Source organism: Podarcis vaucheri (genome assembly GCF_965113315.1).
Source record: "Podarcis vaucheri genome assembly, chromosome: 2".
In the NCBI taxonomy this organism is placed as follows: Eukaryota; Metazoa; Chordata; class Lepidosauria; order Squamata; family Lacertidae; genus Podarcis; species Podarcis vaucheri.
In genome coordinates this window covers 68,233,027-68,254,784 of record NC_138760.1, presented here as the reverse complement: position 1 = coordinate 68,254,784, position 21,758 = coordinate 68,233,027, and the positions used below count along the sequence as shown (strand labels likewise).

At 45.2% G+C, this 21,758-nt stretch overlaps 1 protein-coding gene across 2 annotated transcripts in view; it reads left to right on the top strand.

The window, feature by feature from the left end:
- The first annotated feature begins 477 nt into the window (after nt 1–477).
- CCDC69 (coiled-coil domain containing 69) overlaps nt 478–21,758 on the top strand; it is a 32,691-nt gene continuing 11,410 nt past the window's right edge. The window contains exons 1-2 of one of the 2 annotated variants that reach the window (XM_082211831.1): nt 478–707; nt 18,009–18,078. In XM_082211831.1, the coding sequence (XP_082067957.1) occupies nt 660–707; nt 18,009–18,078 (118 nt within the window). In that variant the 5' untranslated portion in view covers nt 478–659. The remainder of the gene's footprint in view (nt 708–18,008; nt 18,079–21,758) is intronic. The other variant, XM_082211830.1, reaches the window with a different exon arrangement.

The window sequence follows — 21,758 nt, the reverse complement described above, 5'->3', positions numbered from 1 at the left end:
ATATGATATGATTTTAGAGCGTGGTTGCTGTTTCTATCCCCATATGGGACAGCTATATATTCCTACATTGCAGTGGGTTGGACTATAACAGGCACAGGCACAGGCAAACTCGGCCCTCCAGATGTTTTGGGACTACAATTTCCATCATCCCTGGCCACTGGTCCTGTTAGGTAGGGATGATGGGAGTTGTAGTCCCAAAACATCTGGAGGCCAAGTTTGCCTATGCCTGGACTAGAATGATCCTCAAGATGTAACTCTACAATTTAATGATTCAGTGATTCAATGATTCTTCTTCTTTGGCGATAGAAGTTCCTTGGAGGTCGAGTAGCCCCCTGCATCTCGGACTCCCTCTTGCGGCCGCGTATAATCAACAACCGCCGGTGCTTCTCTTAACTCTCCCGCAGCTGGAGTTTTATCTAGTTTCTCTTTCTTTTGCAAGGGAACCATTCGAAGGGGCATCTCTTCGGAGACTTACGGCGCGCGACGGTCTCCGCATGAAGTTCATGCAGGCTGTTGTCAGGTTCACTTTCGGGGTCTTGTCGTCGGAGGAGGCAGCGCGCGGGATGAGGGAGACCTCCCGGTCCCGCGGCGGCGGCGGCGGCGGCTCTTAACCCCTGGGATTCCGCGGAGAGCTTTCCCCGCGCTGCGCTCTGAGAGGGATGGGCTGCAAGGGGAGCAAAATGGGCTGCTGCGAATCGGGAAGAAAGGTAACGGCGGCGGGGGGCGCGAAGTTTTTTAAGGGGAGTTGAAGTTTTGTTGGACGGGTTTCCTTTGACAGGCACCCGGAGGGGAACGAAAGAGCAGCGGGTCTGGCGCGCTAGACACCCCGCATCTAATCGGTGAGCGGGTCAGAGCGGGGAGAGAGACTTTTAGCTTGCAAGAAAGAGAGAGAGAGGAAGGAAGGAAGGAGCAGTTAGCAACCGAGCCACCGTGCTCGACTGCCCCGGAGACAAGGCTCCTTGCGTGGGAGGAAAAGTTAGAGACACGAGCCCGCCCCGCACCCCCCCCCCCCGCGCGCAAAAAAGAAGCAAGTCGAGGAGCCAAGCTGGAGCCCAGCGGTCACTAAAGTCCTTCCTTTGGGAAGGGGGGCGCGTTGCCCTCCAGCCGCTTCCAAACAAAGAGATTTCTTCCGAAGTATAATCTGAAAGGGAGGGGAGCGCGGGGCAACTTTGGGAACGCGCGATTGGCTGGAAGGAGTGTGGGGGATTTTCGTACCTGGGGAGGGGGGCAGTGAAGTGTCTGTAGACCCGGGTTGCCGCTGTTCGACGGGCGTGTACACGTGGGGCATGCTCAAACTCGCGTCACGTGTGAACGCTCTCGCTCGCTGGCCTTTCCCTGGGGGGTGGGAGGGTGGAGGTTGGGTGTGCAAAGCTGTCACAGAGAAGAAAGGATTTCCTCGGGTGGTGGTTTGTTTTGGTTCTTGTTTTTATTATGATTTTTTTTTTGTATCTTATAGTTCTATGTTGTGAGCCCCCTGAGATCTACAGATGAAGCGCGGTAACCAAATAATAATAATATAATAATAACAAACAAATAAATAAATAAATAGGTGATGATGCAGGGAAAGTAGTCTGCACGTATTTATGCAGGAATGAATGGTCCTGCAGGTTGGCTGACAGTAGACCCTGGGGTGGGGTAGGGTGGGGTAGTAATTCTGGATCAAGTGATCCGGGGTTAAAACGTGGGTCGTGTATCCTAAATCGCTTCTGGTTGCCGAGGTCATAGGTTGGGTTTCTGAAAACTCGACAAAAAGTTATGTGTGGTCTTTCCAAAGCATCTGCCTGTAATTCTCCAGGGTCGCTCCTGGCAAGTGCTAGATCCCACGTCTTTAAAAGGGAGTGCATTCCGTGAAAGGCAGCGGGAATCTCCACTCATATTCTCCGTTGCTACTTTGTTTTTAAGAAAATAAAAGCACTTTCCCAATTATTGTCCTAGAAAGAAGAAAGTTGTTTTGGCAGTCTTCAGCTTAAGTCAAAGCAAATGCGAGGCTTGTTTGGGAGATAGGATGGGAGCGTGCAGATTCAGGGTGCTGTCTCTGGGTTAGAGGAGGTGAGGTTCTATCCAGCATTGTATAAAGACAGGTTTTGGGTACTTTTATGCGTTCCAGTTGTGTGCTGTTAAACTCAAGTGAGAGATCAGGCAGCTACCCTGAAGCTCTGGTGTACATTTCAAGCTTCTCAAAATCCGAAATCAGGACAATGTCTTCATTCTTGTAAATAGCCTCTTGTTCTCATGCTTGTGTGTGTGTGTGTGTGTGTGTGTGTGTGTGTGTGTGGCGAAATGTATGATAAAATGTTGATATTGGCAATTTCCTGTTAAAAAAACCACCGCCACAAAACAGCCCACAGCTTTGCTGGAACATTTATGCTGGTTGTTCAGGAACTGGCATATTCTGATTAATGTTTACATCCTTGTCCTCTGAATTTTAATATATTCTCTGATGTTGGGGACCTTTGTTTTCTTCCAAGAGCTGCCTTGAGGATAAATTTGGGGGCATATGCTGGCAGTAGGTGGGCACCAAACTCCAAGTAGACAGTGCCACCTGCCTTTCTATCTGCCACTCCTTACCCCGTGGGCATAGCCAGGATATAACGTATGTTGGGGAGGGGTCAGGCTTCATGTCAGTAGGGGCAGAACCTCAGTTAGTTAAGTATTTTTATTGATTCACTTGCTGGGGGGGGGTGGACAGCTGCCCCTCTGCCCTCCCTTGGCTATGCTCATGCCTTATCTCCACACACACACCCTTTGGTTATCCACATGAAATTAGGCTGAGGGCCACACACAATCCTTGCACTACAGGTTCCCAACCCTGGAATAGACCATTAAAGCTGCATAATATACAACAGCATACAGAACACAGTTACCTGGGAGTAAGTCCCACTGAACATGTGTAGGATTGCAGTTTGTCTATATAAGTTACAGAGTAGCTTGAATGAAAAAAGCTGTGCTGCCTTTTCTTTCAGTGGTCAGTTATCTACCACAAAATACAGCATTTCATTTTACATGACCAAGCAAGATGAATTCACTTTTGAATCATGTTGTTTGAATAAGTCTGTTTCTGATTGCCACGGTCAGGTGTGACTGTTTCTGCTTCCTGATTCGGACAGATTGCTATAACAACAGATTTCATAATGTGTCGTTGTTAATTTCTAAGAGATACATGTGTGCGTTCTCAAGCCACTGATCACAAAACTCTGCCTTCTGTTCGCAGAAGGGATGGGCCATTGTTACAGACTGGCAAAGAAAACACACTTTGCCCATGCTCAGAAGTGTCCTTGCTTTCAATATGGCACAATGAGCACATTTTTCTAGGGCTGAAGCCTGGTGAGCTTGGCTCAAATGAAGCCTTGCCAAAATGATGGGGCAAACCCCAGCATATAACTTAATCTTTCTGCAAGTAAATATTCATAAGCTTTCACTGTCCATAAACATTCCTTTCTTGACACACATTTTTGCTCATTTCTCAGGGAAAAAGAGATCTCAGAAGACGAACATGTTATTCTATATGTTTGAATTCTGTGGGAAGGTTTACTAAAGAACATCTGTGACTGTTGCTCTTTTCTTCCTTTCTTTTTTTCTTTTTTGTTGCAGTGTGCACCTGTCTCTACTCAATAAATATGCTTAACTGTATTGCAAAGTACGTTAATCCCCATATAAGCAAAGTCAAACAATTTTCTATCAGACCAGTCAGAGCTGTGACAGCAACTTTTCTCCAGTTTGCACTACATTTTTAAATTGCAGTGAGCAGGAGGGACAGTGTTTGGGAGATTACTTTCAGAGATATGGAAAGAACTAGAATGGGAACATACCATGCCCTCAAATTACTACTATCCATACTTAGGAGAACTTACACCAAGCAAATCTGAGTGACAGCTTCTCACAAATTTCACACCATGAATATCATCTTAAAGTATTCCGTCCCTACACTAAGCTAGACAAATCTCAGTTTCCCAATTTTTCAATCTTAAAATCAGCTTTCCACATTGGTTTGTGAATGTTCTTTTTAAAAGTCAGCGTGGAAATCAACACACATTTGTATGTGCATTTTCCCTAATCTACACATTTTTGCTAGGAATTTCCCCCAGTTTTTGTATATTATTTTCACAAATATATGCACACTTCCCCCTAATAGATGTTGTTTGGTTGGACAACTGCATGCCAAAATTTGGAGAAGTCTGAATTGTGCATACACATGAAAGCTTATACCCAGAACAAACTTAGTCAGTCTCTAAGGTGCTACTGGACAAATTTTTAATTTTTTAATTTATTTCAGCTGCATTTGGGTTTGTGTATTGGTTTGGGAAATATGAATTCACTTAAACGGCTCCTTTGAACAGAAGCAAGCAACATTCGATAACTATCTAAGGTTTCTTCAGAATAGTATTTTATTTATTTATATTAAAAATTATAAACTGCACTGAGTCCAATAATAGATTTTACGGTGGCATGGAAATAAATTTAAAACTACAAATGCATTATATTATAATACAAACCAAAAATATGATAAAATTAAGAGAGGTGAAACATGAAACCAGCTAAAACTATCACAATCTAAATTGCCCAGTGCACATAAAAAGGTTTTAACAGTGTAGCACAAAGAATACAGTGTCCACACTAAATGTCTCGGGTTCAACAATCCCCAGCATCTCCAGGTAGGATTTAGAAAGACACCTGTCTATATACAATACTGAGCTCTGTTGACCAATGGTTTGGCTCTGTAGAAGGCAGCTTCCCCGCACATCACAGAGAGGGCTATTCAAAAGCTTTGTCTCTGACCACGCAGTAACCTAAATCCCGTGCTTCTTGCACATGTGCAAGAATTGAGGTTGGAAACTTACACCACCACCCCTTGGCACTTACTCAAAAGAAGAGACAAATACCCTCCGAGTGGAGAAGGTTTTGACTTTGGGATCCTAGCCAGCGTTAATCTGCTCAGGTGGAGCTGTTCAGCTGCTGCTTTGCCATTTCAGGCCTGTGAGCTCTGGTAGGCCTCAGCCTTTCCTGTCATTTATTTTTGTTTCTCCCAAGAGTAAGAAGATAAGGAAGCGATTGTCTTGGTGCAGCACACCAGAATCCTGTGGGGATGTGTTCAATAAGAATGCTGCTGTGCACTGCCAGGATATTGCAGAGACACATTATATCGGGGTGTGGAATTCCTCCGCCTGGCACAGGACAACACACACTCTGTTCTTGCAGTCTGATCTCTGATGGAGAGGAAGGCTGGCAGATACCTTGCCATCTTGGAAGATTGGGGCTGAGCCCTGGCTTCCTCACCCCAGACCTGGATTGAACATATTGCACTGTTCGGAGAACGACACTACATCCATTGGGTGGCCACATATTCGACTTTAAAGAGGCCATTTCCCCTGCTTGAATAAGTCCTCTCTTTTAAGGGATGTCTGGTCCAAGTCTGGCAGTCAAGATGAAGAGTCACAGAGTGTAGACCCATGAAACTGATGGGCATGACTTAACTTGGGTCATAAGTCATGTCCATCAGTTTCAGGGGTCTACTCTGTGACTCTTCATCTTGACAACCAGGCCAGGTCACCTTAACCTGAGGGGATACAACCCAAAGGCAGGAGAGCAGGTTACTAGAATGTGGCCGGCAACAGTTGGTGTGGGGACAGGAGACTAAGCAGGTACACAAGCACCATGCTGAGATATACTGTACTTCTATTATAGTAATGGCTCCTCAGTTTGAATCCTCTTGGGTTTTATGGTGGTGCATTAAGTGGTCGTCCTAAGCAACAAGTTATATAAAATGTAAGGAAGCAGAACCTGATCAGCAGGCTAGAACAATGTACAAGGAAGAGGAAACACTGGGAATAATTGTGTGGGAATAAGAGGGCGTTTGGTGGGGGCTTTTCACGCATTCTTGGGTTGCAGTTAACCATCTCTTTGTGCTGTGACCTGTGTGGGTTGGCCATACTTTAAAGTGATAGTAGCCTTGATCATCAACTTTGCATTGGAAGTCAGAAGATTGGTCTATCTTTCTAGCTCAGCATTGGTGACAGAGCAGTGGCTGTCCTGGGTTTCAGGCAGGAGTCCCCTCTGGCCTGACCTGGAGATCCTGGGGATTGAACCTGTGACCTTTTGCAAGCAAATCAGGTGCTTAACCACTGAGCTACAGCCCATTCCCAACAACTCCCCCCCCCCAATGATCATCTGTGATCTTCCCAGGCATATATTAAGCAGCTGAAGAAGACAGTCCACAAATTGTCAACAGAAGGTTACATGGACAGCACTTCCAACCAGTTTTCAGAGTGGGAAGATGGCTATCGACCTCTTCTTTCTTCTTTCCATGTTTTGATTGCTGTGCTCTCTCTTCTTCCGTATAAGTATGGTGGTCTGCCTGAGAGAGAAGTGACTATCCTATGAGGCAGGAGTGAGGCCTGTGGCGTTTCAGATCTTGCTGAACTACAACTCCCATCATCCCTGATCATTGGCTATGCTGCCTGAGGCTGATGGGAGCTGGAGTTCCATCTGGAAGACGACTGATCAGATGGAAAAGAAGAACCCACAGTCTTTTCCTTAATAGGAAATGCCTTGAATGGGCTGCTTCTGGGGTTGGATTGGAGAAGAAGTGTTTGAGAAGCAGCTCAGTTCAGAAGAGACCGCTTGAACAGTGTGTCCTAGAGGGCCTTCTGGCGGTTCCCTCATTGCGAGAAGCAAAGCTACAGGGAACCAGGCAGAGGGCCTTTTCGGTGGTGGCGCCCGCCCTGTGGAACGCCCTTCCAGGAGATGTCAAAGCGATAAACAACTACCTGACATTCAGAAGACATCTTAAGGCAGCCCTGTTCAGGGAAGTTTTTAATGTATGATATTTTAGTGTTTTTTGGTTTCTATGGAAGCCGCCCAGAGTGGCTGGGGAAACCCAGCCAGATGGGCGAGGTACAAATAATAAATTAGTAGTAGTAGTAGTAGTAGTAGTAGTAGAAGTAGTAGTAGTAGTAAACTGCCCAAGTCCAAGTAATACTTGTGTCACACCTGCAATTAATTTGTACATAAAACCTGTTATATATTACAATATTTTATATGTCAATGGCCATAACAAAACAGTCCAGTGAGCTTTATATATTGGAGAAAGGTCTGAAGGAAAACTACCCTTTAACCCACTTATATGAGCTGATGCTGCTGTAACATTCATCCTCCAAGTATCCATGGAAGAATATGCATTAAGAAGGTTGCATCATAGTAGAAGTAGTAGTAGTAATTTATTTATACCCCACCCATCTGGCTGGGTTGCCCCAGCAACTTTGGGCAGCTTCCAAAACATATAAAAACATAACAAAACATCAAACATTAATAGCAACGATCTGATCCAATATAAAAAGTCACAATAACAACGAATCTAATGCTCACCTTTTTTGGCCAAATTACATTGCGAAAATTAAGGTGTGCATTAGATTCCATGGCACATTTACATTCACCAGCAAATTTTTTTTTTTGGTTTCAAGGTTCTGAAAATTGAGGTGCATATTAGATGTGATGGTGAATACATGAATTTTCCAGGGATCCTCTAGGGATACATATCATGGAGGAAAAGTATATGAAGCCTACTTTGCACGCAGCCAGAAATTCAGACAAAGGAATACTTCTTCTACTCTTGTCTCTCCCTTTGGGTCATCTTTCCATCTGCAACTGTGGTTAGGAACACACCCTGTGTCAAAACCAGATACCTGTCCTAAAAGAGGAAACAGTCACTAACAATGCACTATTATGCATCTCTGTTCAGAACTAAGTCCCATTTAGTTCCATGGGACATGCTCCCAGGGAAGTGTTAACTGGACTGCAGCCCCAGAGGCATGAACAGAGGCCAGGAAATGGAGAATGATTGTTAGCACATGTGGCAGGGTCCAGCTGCTCTTCTGCATCTCCATTACCTTCTTGTGTTCTGCAAGAATATCGTAACATTCTCTCAATACGGCTGCATTGCAAAAGCAGTGACTCATTTAAAAAATGTAGCAAACAGGCACAGAGACTAAAGCAGCAAGAGTTGTACTAGAAGCCTTGACTGGACCATTATGGGATGTGCATGATTGCACAGCAGGTGATCCCAAGGGAAGTCCTCTAGAGGTGTGTGTGTAGGTCACATGCATTGCTCAGGAATTATAAGAAACCCTGTAATCAGTACAGTTTTGAAAAGTTAAGTTATACCATCATGTTTCAAAATGGTTAGGGGTGCCACATGTCCAGATTTTCCGGACATTACTGGGATTTCAAAGGCGGAACTGGTGGAATTTCTGAAAGGTGGTGTTTTGTCAATCAAAAAAATTGTGGGGTTTTTTGGCGTTTTGTAAAGAAAAGCTCAGGGACGCAGGTGGCGCTGTGGGTAAAACCGCAGTGTCTAGGACTTGCCGATCGTATGGTTGGCAGTTCGAATCCCCGCGGCGGGGTGAGCTTCCCGTTGTTCGGTCCCAGCTCCTGCCCACCTAGCAGTTCGAAAGCACCCTTAAGTGCAAGTAGATAAATAGGTACCGCTTTATAGCGGTAAGGTAAATGGCGTTTCCATGTGCTGCGCTGGTGCAGGCTCGCCAGAGCAGCTTCATCACGCTGGCCATGTGACCCGGAAGTGTCTGTGGATGGCGCTGGCTCCTGGCCTCTAGAGTGAGATGAGCGCACAACCCTAGAGTCGGACACGACTGGCCTTCGGGCAGGGGTACCTTTACCTTTACCTTTAAAGAAAAGCTTAACAACTCTCAGGGTGTCCTGGTTTTTTACTTTTTGAAAGATGGCAACCCTAAAAATGGTGTCCGGTTGTATCCAAACATAGACAAAAAACTGCTCATTGATCTCAGGCACCATCATGCATAATTTAGTTGTGATGTCTTACGCAGTGTCCAAATGCATAGAGAACAGACAAAACAACAACTTTTCAAAATATATATGCTATAGACATGCGTGCGCGCACACAACCCCATAGCGGCAAGCACGCGTTTTACACAAAGTTCTCATTCTCGGAAGCAGCACATGAAGACAACTATAATAATGGGTAGTATGGAGTTAAACATTGTCTGTAATTATTATTGAGTTCGTGCTCCACCCTTTTGTTTGTTATGCGGTTACTTTCATTTTCCCATGAAAGTGCATTTACCTGTTAACCCAGAGGTTTTCAACCTTTTTGAGTCCATGGCTCCCTTGGCCAACTAATTTCTTTCTGTGGCACCCCTGTGGGGCTCAGGAGCCCAGTTAGCTCACCGCTTGCTTGCAGAGCCTGCAGTCCCACACCCTTTTTCAAACACCCTCCCTTGTGGAGTGTTCCCTCAGCCTCCTCTCCTCTCCCTTCTCCTTGGGAGTCCTCCAGACAGCTGCCACCACCGCTCCTCGTATCTGAGCCCCCGCCGGCCCGCCCCAAAGAGAGGTGCTTCCTCACGCTGCCCCACAGGGGCTTAGGAAGAGGATTCCCCTATTTGCCTGGGGAATTTGTAGCCAGGGCTCCTATAACAAACAGCCACACAAGCCTTTGGGAGGCAGAGACACAAGAGGGCATCAGAGGAGGGAGGGAAGGAAAGAGGGATAGAGGCCAGTGTTGCCTGCGGCACCCCTGACCATCATTCATGGCACCCCAGGGTGCGCTGTGTTAATTGATAAACAGTCCCTCTTTCTGGGTCTGCAAAGTGAAGAACTCTTTATTATATGAAATAAGAACTTAACAGCATTAAGCCTGTTTCTTGGTGACCCTTCCTGATAGTAGGTGGAGGTTCACATGCCAACTAGATACTTCTACCACATAAATGAAAATGCCCTACATGGGGTTTTTTTATTAAAGAAATAGGGAACCCAGAACATCAGGGGGAAAGGTTCTAGTCTTCTATGTGTGTGAGAACTCATGGGAAAACATTCCCTCAGAGGAGCCCTCTCCAGGACTCAGGAAATTGGTATGCCCCTTTTTTGTTTGGCAGTGCACACAGCAACTCGCAGTGAAGTCACAAAATCAGAAAAGTCTATTAGCACAGTTATGAACTCACTCAAGACACCCACAAGAAACAATAAACCATGTTGTGTAAAATAAATAAAATGGGTTGTATGCAACATGGCACTAAGTGCACAGTTTCGTCAGCACAAAGATTTCTGCTTGCACAGTTCCCTCACCACCACTTGCAGGTTTCCAGAGCAGATGTGGGGAGGGCACTGGGTGCCTACAGTGGGAGGCGGAGGAAGCAGTAATCCTTGTGCTGCCAGGATGATTTACCGGGAAACCACCCAATGGAGTCACATACCCTCCAACATTTATCCAATGCAAATAGGGATGCCCCATTCCATAATGATAATTTTACTATTTATACCCCACACATCTTCCTGGGTTGCCCCAGCCACTCTGGGCAGCTTCCAGCATATATAAAAACTTAAAACATTAAACATTTTAAAAGCTTCCCTATACAGAATTGCCTTCAGGTGGCTCGGGGGTTGGATGATGCCATACCCTCCAATGAAAATAGGGACATCCTAAGGAAAAGTGGGACATTCCGGGATCAAATCAGAAAATGGGACAGCTTCTCTAAATCAGGAAGGTCACTTGGAGACACTTGGAAGGTCTGGAGTCACAGCAAATCTAACAGGATCATTTAAATTTGATCCTGCTCTCATAAGAGAGGAGATCTGGGCTTAAATGAGGTGGGTAAAGTATGGTGCTTCAGGTTACAGACTCTGCTAACTCAGAAATAGTACCTTGGGTTAAGAACTCTGCTTCAGGATGAGAACAGAAATAGTGCGGTGGCGGCGTGATGGGCCCCATTAGCTAAAGTGGTACCTCAGGTTAAGAACAGTTTCAGGTTAACGGACCTCCGGAACGAATTAAGTTCTTAACCCGAGGTACCGCTGTAATTCATATTTTTAATGAAAGGGGAATCTTTTTCCTTCTGGTAAAACCATTCACTCCAGTGTCTAAAATTAACTAATTGTACCACTGGCCATATTTTGGGGGTGTGCTTTGTGGATGAGCTGAACCCTAGTCCTAGTCAAGCACACTTCTAGTGCTGTAGCTGAGATTGAGGAGAAAAAGAAAAACGAGAAGCGTAAAGGAACACACAGGTTCCTGCAGACAGGAATTTTGCAACGCTCTTTGCTCTAAAAATTGGTGCTATATTTTGTTTGAGAGAGAGAACTGGGCCTGTGTTTTCACAGGTATACACTGTATAATATAGAAACTGGGATTAGCCATAACTTCCTGCTCTATATTGGGGTGAACATTTACAACACCTCATCCTTAAGGAAATGTCAGATAACAGAAATCTAGAGCTTGATTGGGCCAGGACAAGTTTCCGTATTTTTTGCTCTATAAGACTCACTTTTTCCCTCCTAAAAAGTAAGGGGAAATGTGTGTGCATCTTATGGAGCGAATGCAGGCTGTGCAGCTATCCCAGAAGCCAGAACAGCAAGAGGGATCGCTGCTTTCGCTGCACAGCGATCCCTCTCGTTCTGGCTTCTGAGATTCAGAATATTTTTTTTTCTTGTTTTCCTCCTCCAAAATCTAGGTGTGTCTTATGGTCTGGTGCGTCTTATAGCACGAAAAATACGGTAATATGTTAAGTCCTAAGCCATGATGATAATAGGATAAAAGGTGTTGTAACTAAATTTTGCCTAACAGGCAAGCTGAAAAGATGAAACTTGGCAGTGGTTTGGGGTTCATGACGTTGTTAAATGTTCTACCCGCAGAGGTCCAGGGCATATGTTTTTACTTAATTTTAATTAAAAGTCTTTCCATATTGCCAACTAAAATAAAATAAAAAGATGGTTGCTGCACAGTTCTAAATGTTTCACAAGCTCACACATTTCATAAAGCTGGTCACTAATTACAGTATAGGGCCTGATTGATCCACAAAGTGCTCAGCATCAGCACATGTTTACACAGCGAAGTAAATAATAATAATAATAATAATAATAATAATAATAATAATAATAATAATAATAAATTTATTTATATCCCGCCCTCCCCAGCCGAAGCCGGGCTCAGAGTGGAAGTAGTCTTTAGAAACTGTAGTTAGGATTGCAGCCTAAGTTTAACCCTACATCATGTCCATTACATGTACGGTAATTGTTTGGTTATGTCTACATTTACACACACAAAAACCAATGTTCAGTGGTGCCTCGCAAGACGAAATTAATTCGTTCCGCAAGTTTTTTCTTCTTGCGAGTTTTTCGTCTTGCGAAGCACGGTTTCCCATAGGAATGCATTGAAAATCAATTAATGCGTTCCTAGGGAAACTGCCTTCAGACCAGGTCCGGGGACAGTCTGTCCCCCGACCTCTTCTGAAGGCTGGGGGGGGGGACAAGGGCTTTTCTTCCCACTGCCAGCCTTCAGAAGGCTGTTCTGAAGGCTGGCGGTGGGAAGAAAAGCCCTTCTTCCCACCTCCCGCCCCGCAAGCTCCGGGGACAGGAGGGCTTTGCTGCCGACCGCCAGCATTTTAAAAGCCCCTGCTGTCCCGGGGCGATTTTAAAATGCTGGCGGGCGGGAGCGAAGCCTCCGCTGTCCTGGGGAGATTTTAAAATGCTGGCGGGCGGGAGCGAACGCTTCGCTCCCGCCCGCCAGCATTTTAAGATCGCCCGGGACAGCAGAGAAGTCTCTGCTGTCCCGGGGACATTTTAAAATGCTGGGGGTCGGGAGCGAAGCGTTCGCTGTCCCGGGGAGATTTTAAAATGCTGCGGGTCGGCAGCGAACGCTTCGCTCCCGCCCGCCAGCATTTAAAGATTGCCCGGGGCAGCGGAGAAGTCTCCGCTGTCCCGGGAAGGCAGGCGGGGGGGAGCAAAGACTTTTGCCCCCCGCCGGCCTTCAGAAGAGGTCCAGGACCTCTTCTGAAGGCCGGCTGTGGGCGAAAGTCTTTGCTCCCGACCGCCAGCAATTTAAAACAGGTCCCCGGAGATTTCCCTATGGGCTTTCGTCTTGCGAAGCAAGCCCATAGGGAAATTCGTCTTGCGAAGCGCCTCCAAAACAGAAAACCCTTTTGTCTTGTGGGTTTTCCGTCTTGCGAGGCATTCGTCTTGCGGGGTACCACTGTTTTTTCTTCCAGATCTAAATCTAATCAATAGAGCATTCCAGTTGGCTATTGATTAATTTCCAAGTTCTGGAGTCTGCAGTTCTTGGCTAATTGGAACCAAAGAGAAAGAGTAAGGCCAGCAAGTTGGAGGCAAAGGACTTTCCAGGTGGTGTCTGGTGCCTTCTGCCAAGTTTGTGATTAAGTAAAACTTCCATACCACTTCCCAAACCACTGCTGTAAAGCAAAGGAAATGACTGGGAGCATTCCAGCTTTAACAGCACATTGACAGGGAGACAGGCAACTCAAGGAATGAGGCTCTCCCCTTCTCTCTTTGACTTGCCATATGTGTTTTATTTTTTTAATTATGGTGATTGTGTCACAGAAGAAAACCCCTTGTGTATGGATGCATGTAATGTAGAAAATCATGACTTTATAATGCTCCACAAAAGCCATATTAACTCCTTATATGTCTTAATCTTCAACCCCATGCATAGTGGCTGGAGCTGACAGAGATACCCATTTAAACCAAGATAACTTGCTTCAGTTCCAAATAACATTACAGAGATCACAGATACAGAATATGGTTATTTTTCCAGGGATTGTGAATGAAACGACCCAAATTTGCACTGTATATGTGTGTGTGTGTGTTTAATTTTCATTTTCATTCAACTGCATTTCCCCCCATTATTTATTTATTCCTGAATGTGATTGAAATTCTTGCCTAATTAATTAAAAATATTTATAAACAACAACAGCCTGCATCTTTCCAGGATCCCAGAGCACAAACTTGTCTGAAGTGCTGTTTGATGCTTTAAAAACCATCTGTTGACAGGACCCTTTGATTCATAGCAGAGCAGCTGAGGAAGGCATTTTGCTATCAGAAATTAATCTCTCTTTTTTTGTTAGTCACTGTAATACACACAACAGATACATGTGCTCTTCTTTCTTACCCAGCTATCTATCTTTACACACACTGTATTTAAAAAAAACAACCCACCCAGACTCATAGGGTTACTGCAGCACTCCCTAACATCTATATCCTATCCTCAAAACAGTGCCCAACCTCACTCTACTGCTCTCTGAATTTGGATGCTACCTTTGATTAGAAGCAGACGCTATGCAGCTATTTTATATCTTGAAACATCTTTCCGCCTCCACCGCATACATAGCATTCTACAAAGAGAAAACCTGGCAGAGATCGGCTCTAGTAGTTAGTGCAGCAAATGTAGGACAGTGTGATCATGTACAGAACAAGCAGTGCCCAAAACTCTCTGCTTTGTCTCACTGGGCACTGATGCCCACATCATTATGTTTTTAAAGTCCTTTTGCAGCCCACAGCTTCCCAAAACATTTTGCATGAACTTCTTCCTTTAGAGACATAGCAGCGGACAGCAAATCCTTCGAAGTCTGTTTTGCGAAATAATTGCAGAAATTCCAAGTGCCAGGATGAGTTTTAAAGGAGCTGTACTAATTCTCCCTCCCCAATTTACCCTTGGCTCTTTCTTGCATTCTATATAGTGGTTGGAGTTGTGAGCGGGGATGAGCTATAACCCTCCAGATGTTCCTGAACTACAACTCCCATCATCCCCATGCTGGCTGGGGCTGATGTGAGCTGGAGTCCAATAACACCAAAGTTGTAGGTTCGATTCCTGTATGGGGCAGTTGCATATTCCTGCACTAGGGTCCCTTCCAGCCCTACAATAGATAAAGCAACAGATTCACCATTCCTGCTGTATGAGATCAGAAGAAATGGTGGCTCAGAACGGCAACAGACACCAATGCCTTTGGTAGTCCATGAAGGAAGCAAAAGACCCATTCACTGGCTGTTCTTTCCTCCCCACCCTTACTCTTGGGGGTATTTACCGTATTTTTCGCTCTATAACACGCACCTGACAATAACACGCACATAGTTTTGAGAGGAGGAAAACAAGAAAAAAAATATTATAAACGAAACAGTGGATGTATGATTTTTGTGGTTCATGCGGCAGCCACAGACATGTGATCTGACGGTGAGTTTGGGGTGGCCCAATGCAAAAATCCTGAGGATCCATGTGGATCCATGCTTTGTAACCATGTTTTTGCACCATTGTGGCCCCAGGCAACAGTGGGTGCGTGATTTTTTTTGGTGCAGGCTGTAACCATGGATCCTCTGCTCACGACTGCAGCAGATCCCCCTGTCATCCGTAGGCATTCGCTCCATAACACGCACAGACATTTCCCCTTACTTTCTAGGAGGAAAAAAGTGAGTGTTATGGTGCAAAAAATATGGTATTTATTACATATCCTACCTTTCTTCCAAGGAGTTGAACTACCTGTGAGGTAGTTTAAGCTAAGAGGCAGTGACTGACCCGAGGTCTCCAAAGGTACCTCATGGCTGAGTGGGGATTTGAACCCAGGTCTCCCAGGTTCTGGTCAACACTCTAACCACTACACCACACAAGGGGGGCCAAGGTGACAGGCCTTTCCTGCTCCCTTAAATCTCACAAGCACCAGAGACTTGCATTTAATTTGTACCAAAATAGGTTACATGCCAACCTTGTGAGGATTTTTTTTAAAAAAGAGTACTATTGTAACAATATTTGGGACTCTTAATACGAACAGGTCTGCTTGTGCTCACCCACTTCACCTCCTCAGTCTGCTAGGAAGCGGGTGGCACTGTAGTCTAAACCACTGAGCCTCTTGGGCTTGCCAATTGGAAGGTTGATGGCACAATGGGATGTGCTCCCATTGCTCTGTCCCAGCTTCTGTCAACCTAGCCCTTCAAAAGCACACCAGTGCAAGTCGATAAATAGACACCGCTGTGGCGGGAAGGTAAACGGTGTTTCCATGAGCTCTGGCTTCCGTCAAGGTGTTCTGTTGCACCAGATGCTGGCCACATGACCCAAAAAGCTGTCTGTGGACAAACACCGGCTCCCTTGGCCTGAAAGCAAGATGGGCGCCGCAACCCCATAGTCGCCTTTGACGGGACTTAACCATCCAGGGGTCCTTTACCTTACCTTTGCTGTTTAGACTAGAATGAATCGAAATTGAGACGAGCACAATACTTATATGGATAACACCTGGAAAAATCCTGCCTGTTCTAGTCAACTCTGTCTTTGAGTGTGAGATACAGGATTATATAAACAAATAGTGGGATGCTTGCCCACTATGCAGAGGTGAGCTGAGTGCAGAGATCTCTAGGGACACACTGTGACCTCTGAATGACCAAAATAATAATATAAAAACCCAGGAATGTCAACCGGTTTGTCCACAGATTGACGTTTGCTCCAATTCAGTAGTAAAGAGACTGTTTTCCCAGGGAAAGCAGTGGCGCAAACAGAAGACCATTTGGTCCTGACCTGAAAGCAGACAACAAGCAGAAAACTAGCTAGACCTGTGCTTTCTAGGCGTGGGGCAAACAAAGTGTGAAGGAACCTTGTAGGACTCAGCAGGGAGGAAGATGGGGACAAAACAAGAATCGGCTTCTACCTACTGTTGGTCTCTCGGCCTTCCACCCCACCAGCGCTGCTGAGCACCAGCTACCATTGCTCTCAAGCTGCTAAAAGACAGGCCTGGAGTCACAGAAACACAACAGTGATCAAGGAGGGAGCCCCTTGTGGAATTTGTGAAGAGCCCCCTTGCCTGTTGGGGTTAGTGGGGAAGGGATAAAAACCCATCCTTCTTGGGCCATTTAGAAATGACTAAATATAATTGTTTTCCTTCTTCCATTGTTGTTAATGCAAATAAACTTGACCCGCCTGGGGCTACGAGGAGGACTGCCAAGTCCATATTACCAAGCAAGGTCCTAAATCCCATTTTTATATAAACCCCTATTTAAAACCGAGGCTGGGATGGAAACTCTGACAGGACCAGAGCTCAAGTGGGGATGGTAGCAGCAGTTGACGCTCTAACAAAGCATTCCTTGGGTGATGATGTAACCGCTTGAACGGCAGCCTAAGCGAGTTTTGCTTGTGCCAGATATTTGGAGGAGTTATTAGGACTGGGCTTTATCCTTGTAATTGCCTGTGATTTATTGCCCCTTTTTAAAAAATATGCGCGCACAAACCCTTCTCATTCCTGCGCTCACTCTGCGCCCTGGAACAGGCTATTTCTAGGCTCCAGAGCTGGCTATAAAAAGCATCCTCAGAGCTGTGGATCTGCAGGAGCAGCAAACTAAGCTTCCCCCAGTTGCCTGACATCGCGATTGACCATCCAGTTGCTCTTGCAGAACAGGGCATCTGCGGTGTGAAGTTCGGGTGAAGGGGAGGTGCATGGCAAGGCCGTTGGAAAGTGTGTTCTGCACACCCCGGCCCTGTGCAGTTTGATGCCAGACACACTCCTTGTTTGTCAGTTCTTTAAGCCTCCTTCATGTTTTCCAGCTGTTCCTTCCCCTCGAGGGAGCGAGGGGCCCAACGTGCTCCTTGCTCTGCAAAGGTGGAGGGCTTGGAGTCGGGAACGCCAGCTGCAAGGATGCAAAGCAGAAAGCTAGGTAGAAGGAGGAGGAAGGTTCATAAATCTCAAGGGAGTGGGGTGGGTGTTATGATCTATGCACATTCTGAGACATGAGGGGATCTTTCTTTTAACTCTCTCTGCTTCATCGTGTGAGTTGGCAGCAGGAAAGAGGAATGTCCGAGGCCACAGCAAGATCTTCCCTGTTCACACCATCAGGCAGCTGGTTCATTGGGGTGAATCAAGGCACTGCCGCGCCAACCCTTTGCCACAGTGGCATGTTCTCATGCTAAGAGAAATTAAGCCTGGCAGTGGATTGTGAAACATCCTTCAGTGCAGTAGCTGTTCCTGGCACACTAGGGCAGTCCTCTGGGAGGTGAGGGAGTCACATGTCTGCCTGAGGAGCTGAGATTTTCATTGTGCCGCAGGTCCCATGTCAAAGAATTGCTGAATTATTTTAGTGTCTCAGGAAACCAGGAGGAAATGTCCCAATACTGGCCAGCATAAAGGTTTCTCAGAAATGCGTAGTTCTTTCCCAGTTTTGGTTCAGCATTCACGAATGGGGAAAAAGAGAGAGTTTTGATCCTGTTTGTGTCTTTTCTACAGAAAAAGATCAAAATTCAGCATGAAAGAGGACAGGCATCCTGTGAACTAAAGGCACTGAAGACAGAAAATGGTAAGATACAAACAGACATAAATCATCTTGAAGCTTCTCCATTTTAAAATCAGCAATGTCTATTTTATTTTTTAAAGGTATATAATATACAGGGCTTTTTTTCAGGGGAAACTCACAAGAACTCAGTTCCGGCACCCCTCAGATGAGCACCATTGCCATTATAAGGGATCAAGGGTGAGTTCCTAGTGAGTTCCAGCCAGTGCTATTTTTCTAGAAAAAGAGGTGCCACTGTGAACACCTCCCTCGTCCTCTTCGAATGGGAAAAGTGCCCACCTGAGAGGTGCCAGAACTGAGTTCTTGTAAGTTCCCCCTGAAAAAAAGCCCTGGTTGCTGCACCTGTTTTTCTAGGAAAATAGCACTGGTAATATGTAAAGAGTCCCAACCAATCCTGGCCATGTATTCACAAGGGCAGGCATTGAACACATGAAAAGGTAACGACAGGTACATCTAGCTGCAGAAACAAAGGCTTCAGAAATGGTAACTTATGAGTCCAGCCTTCAGTGGGTAAGTGCTTCCACCTGCTATGACAAGCAGCAAACTGAGGTGCTTATTCATGAGTAGATCTTTTCCTGGTAGAACTTCCAGCTTGCCTTGATATGTAGTCTGGGGTCTGCTGACAGATGTGTACAGGCTAGACTGTTAACTGGAGAGTAGACTTCTTTTGGGTGGATGTGCCAGTTTGTTGCTCTAAACAGCCGGGATCGCCAGTGATTAAATCCTAGGGAAATAGATGGTGTGGACATTTACCAAGCATTTTACAGTCCTGCAATCTGATTATTTAATATTCTGGCTTTACAAATGGCAATGGAAAATCAGTTAGGCTAGCCAACATTTCTTTTCTTGTAATATTTGAATTATTTTTTTAAAAAAAAACAAAAACAAAATAGCACCCTAAATTTCAACATGGAATAGGGATTTTAATCCAGGATTTCTGGATCTGAGGCAAATCCAGCCCATCAAATCCAGCTCTAGTTTCATTTTAAAATGGTATTTACAAGTGACTAACTGTCCCAGAGTATGAATTGGGGATTCACTTTCAAATGTGCATCTCATTAAAAGCAACGCAGTGTAGACAGGTGGTACCCAGACTCAGGAAATGATGCATGTTTGGGAGGTTTCTTATATATCCAGATCTGCTTAGTTAGACTGGAACAACTGTGCAACACTGGATAACATAGATTCCCCTGTGCATATTAAACTGAAGCTTTAGGCAATATAGGTGCAAGGAACTGAGCAGGACAGGCACACTTCTCCCTAAACAACAGAGCATTAGTAATGCTAGCAGTATCTGCATAAGCTACTCCCAGGTGGAACATAAATAAAATTACTTTCTAAAATTCCTATGAGAAACTAATTTCATCCATGCAGCGTATAAGTCTACATTCTGTGTGATGCCCATGATACTAGCCTGTCCTGATATTACTTGTCGTAGGCAGGTAGAATTTATTGAGATGAATTATGTATTTGTTGAGTGAGGTGAAAAACTGACCGTGGTCTAAAGTTTTGGCAGCTGCGCTGTCTCACTTAGCCAAGGAATTTCCCCTAAATAAGCAACACCTCCATTTAACGAACAGTGAAGTCCAGTCCGGTCAGGAGGGGGAAGCAGCAATATCTTGAAGGAGAGGGTAGTTCCAGCAGAGGATGTAAAAAGAATCAACATTTATCCGTATAACTGCCTTTATAGCTGTTAAATGTGCAGCTATGCTCCTGATATGTTTTAGGGAGAACATAGCACTATTGGAGTGGCAAGGTTTACTCCAATTACTTGAGCAAAGGAGTAATCTCTGCATTTCTCCACTAACTGTGCCAGCTTGACATTCTGCTCTCAAATGCATTGCTTACAAACCAGCACACACTGGCCTGTGTCACAGTGCAGATCTTACAAGCAATACAGTCCCAAAACAAACCATGAATTTGGGCGCACCATTCCTGCCCTGTAGCTGTTGAGCAGTAGGGCAGACTCTCTCTTGGGGTCCCTTTCAACTCATTGATTTTTGACTCAGATGGGTGAATGGTTTTTATTTCTAGAGCTGTGTGTGGAAATGGCCTTTCAAAGTTCTCTTATTTGTGTGCAGACAAATTGGATTTAACATGTCACCAAATTTCTCCAGAGGGAGGAGAAGTTTTACAACAGTTTCTCAGAGAAGGGGCTCAGCACTAGCAGTGGCAATACCTTCTTCCCGTTCCTGTCTGTCTGTCTGTCTATCTATCTATCTATCTATCTATCTATCTATCTATCTATCTATCTATCTATCTATCTATCTATATCTATTTGCCACCACCACCACAAGTGGCAGGAAGAAGTATTGGCAGCCTGGCCACCATTTTGTATTTTCCGCAATGCCCCAGGTGTTGCTCCAGGGCAGTGAATGTGGAGGGAAAGGGGGAAAAGAAGGAATGGTGGCCTCCACAAAAAATGGCAGAGAATATTTGGCCACAATTCTGCAAAGCGATCACCCTTTTTGGGGGACGATGGAAGTAAACCCTCTGGAATTTTCTCAGGAAAATGTCTTTTGAGACACTTTGGCTCAGCTCTAGTTTTCTGTTAAATACCTGGGTTTGTGAGTAATCTTGACAGGTACCTATCTTCCCCTTTTTAAGGAGATTAGCTGATGGCTCTCAGTAGCTGGAATTTGGATAGCAAAGTTGGCAAGGGTCAAGAGGGCATGTCTGTCTTCTCATACCTTTCCACCCTTGTTTTGGTTGAGGATGATGCCAGCAAGCTGTGTGAATCGGCAGCTTTTAAGAAAGAGAAGAGACATGATCTGGGACTTTGGGCTGTCCTAGGATGCAGGCTGTTCTGCCAGCAGCCTTGATGTGAGAACGGCAGACTTTGGAGCCTCCATCTATGCTCAGCCTGTATATTTGTTAGTACATGCAGATGTTACAAAACACTATAACCCTCCAGGGCTCTTATTCCAAAGGAGACAAGCGAGCCGTTTGCCCCTGAAACATCTTGCTGCTCCTAGAATCGGAAAGAGCATAACTGTTTGATCAGTCAACCATGTTATTATTTGATGCAAGCACATAATATACACATTTTTCGTTTAAAGTGTTCAAAGCACTACATGCATATTATTTACATGGTATTGTGCTCATCTTTTGTGCTAAATATGAATCCCGTAAACCAGTTTTAGTTGCCCAATAAAGAAGCTGTACCAAATAGCTAAACGAATATTAGTTGAGAGGACTGTAAAGGCAGCCACGATCCTTCCACAGTTGTGATCATCTCCCAGATGTGGCATTTGCAGGCAATGCCCAAAAGTCTTCTGAGCATTCATTGCCTTTTTAGGGTCTGGTGGTGTGGGTCATGGTCTACTTAAAGGGCCAACAAGCTCTGGTGGCCCATTGCAGATCCACAAACACTGCTTTATTAATCCTTAGGACAAACCTGTAAACAAACCAGTTCACACCTCCTGCTCTTAACCCCAATTCTCTTCTAGAGGGAGTCCAAAAATAGTGCATGCCTGCATCCTGGATAGGCCATATCTAGCACACTCCGGCGCATATATCTCAAGAGGCCTCTGGAATGCAAGTACGTCAGTTGCATTTGTAAAACTGCCCCTTCCAAAGTGTGAAGTGAAATTTAGATTAACACACTGAATGGCAAGTCAGCCGGGTATTGGAACTAATGCACTACACAGTCAGCACTTGGGGGGGGTGGGGGGTGGGGGTGGAAG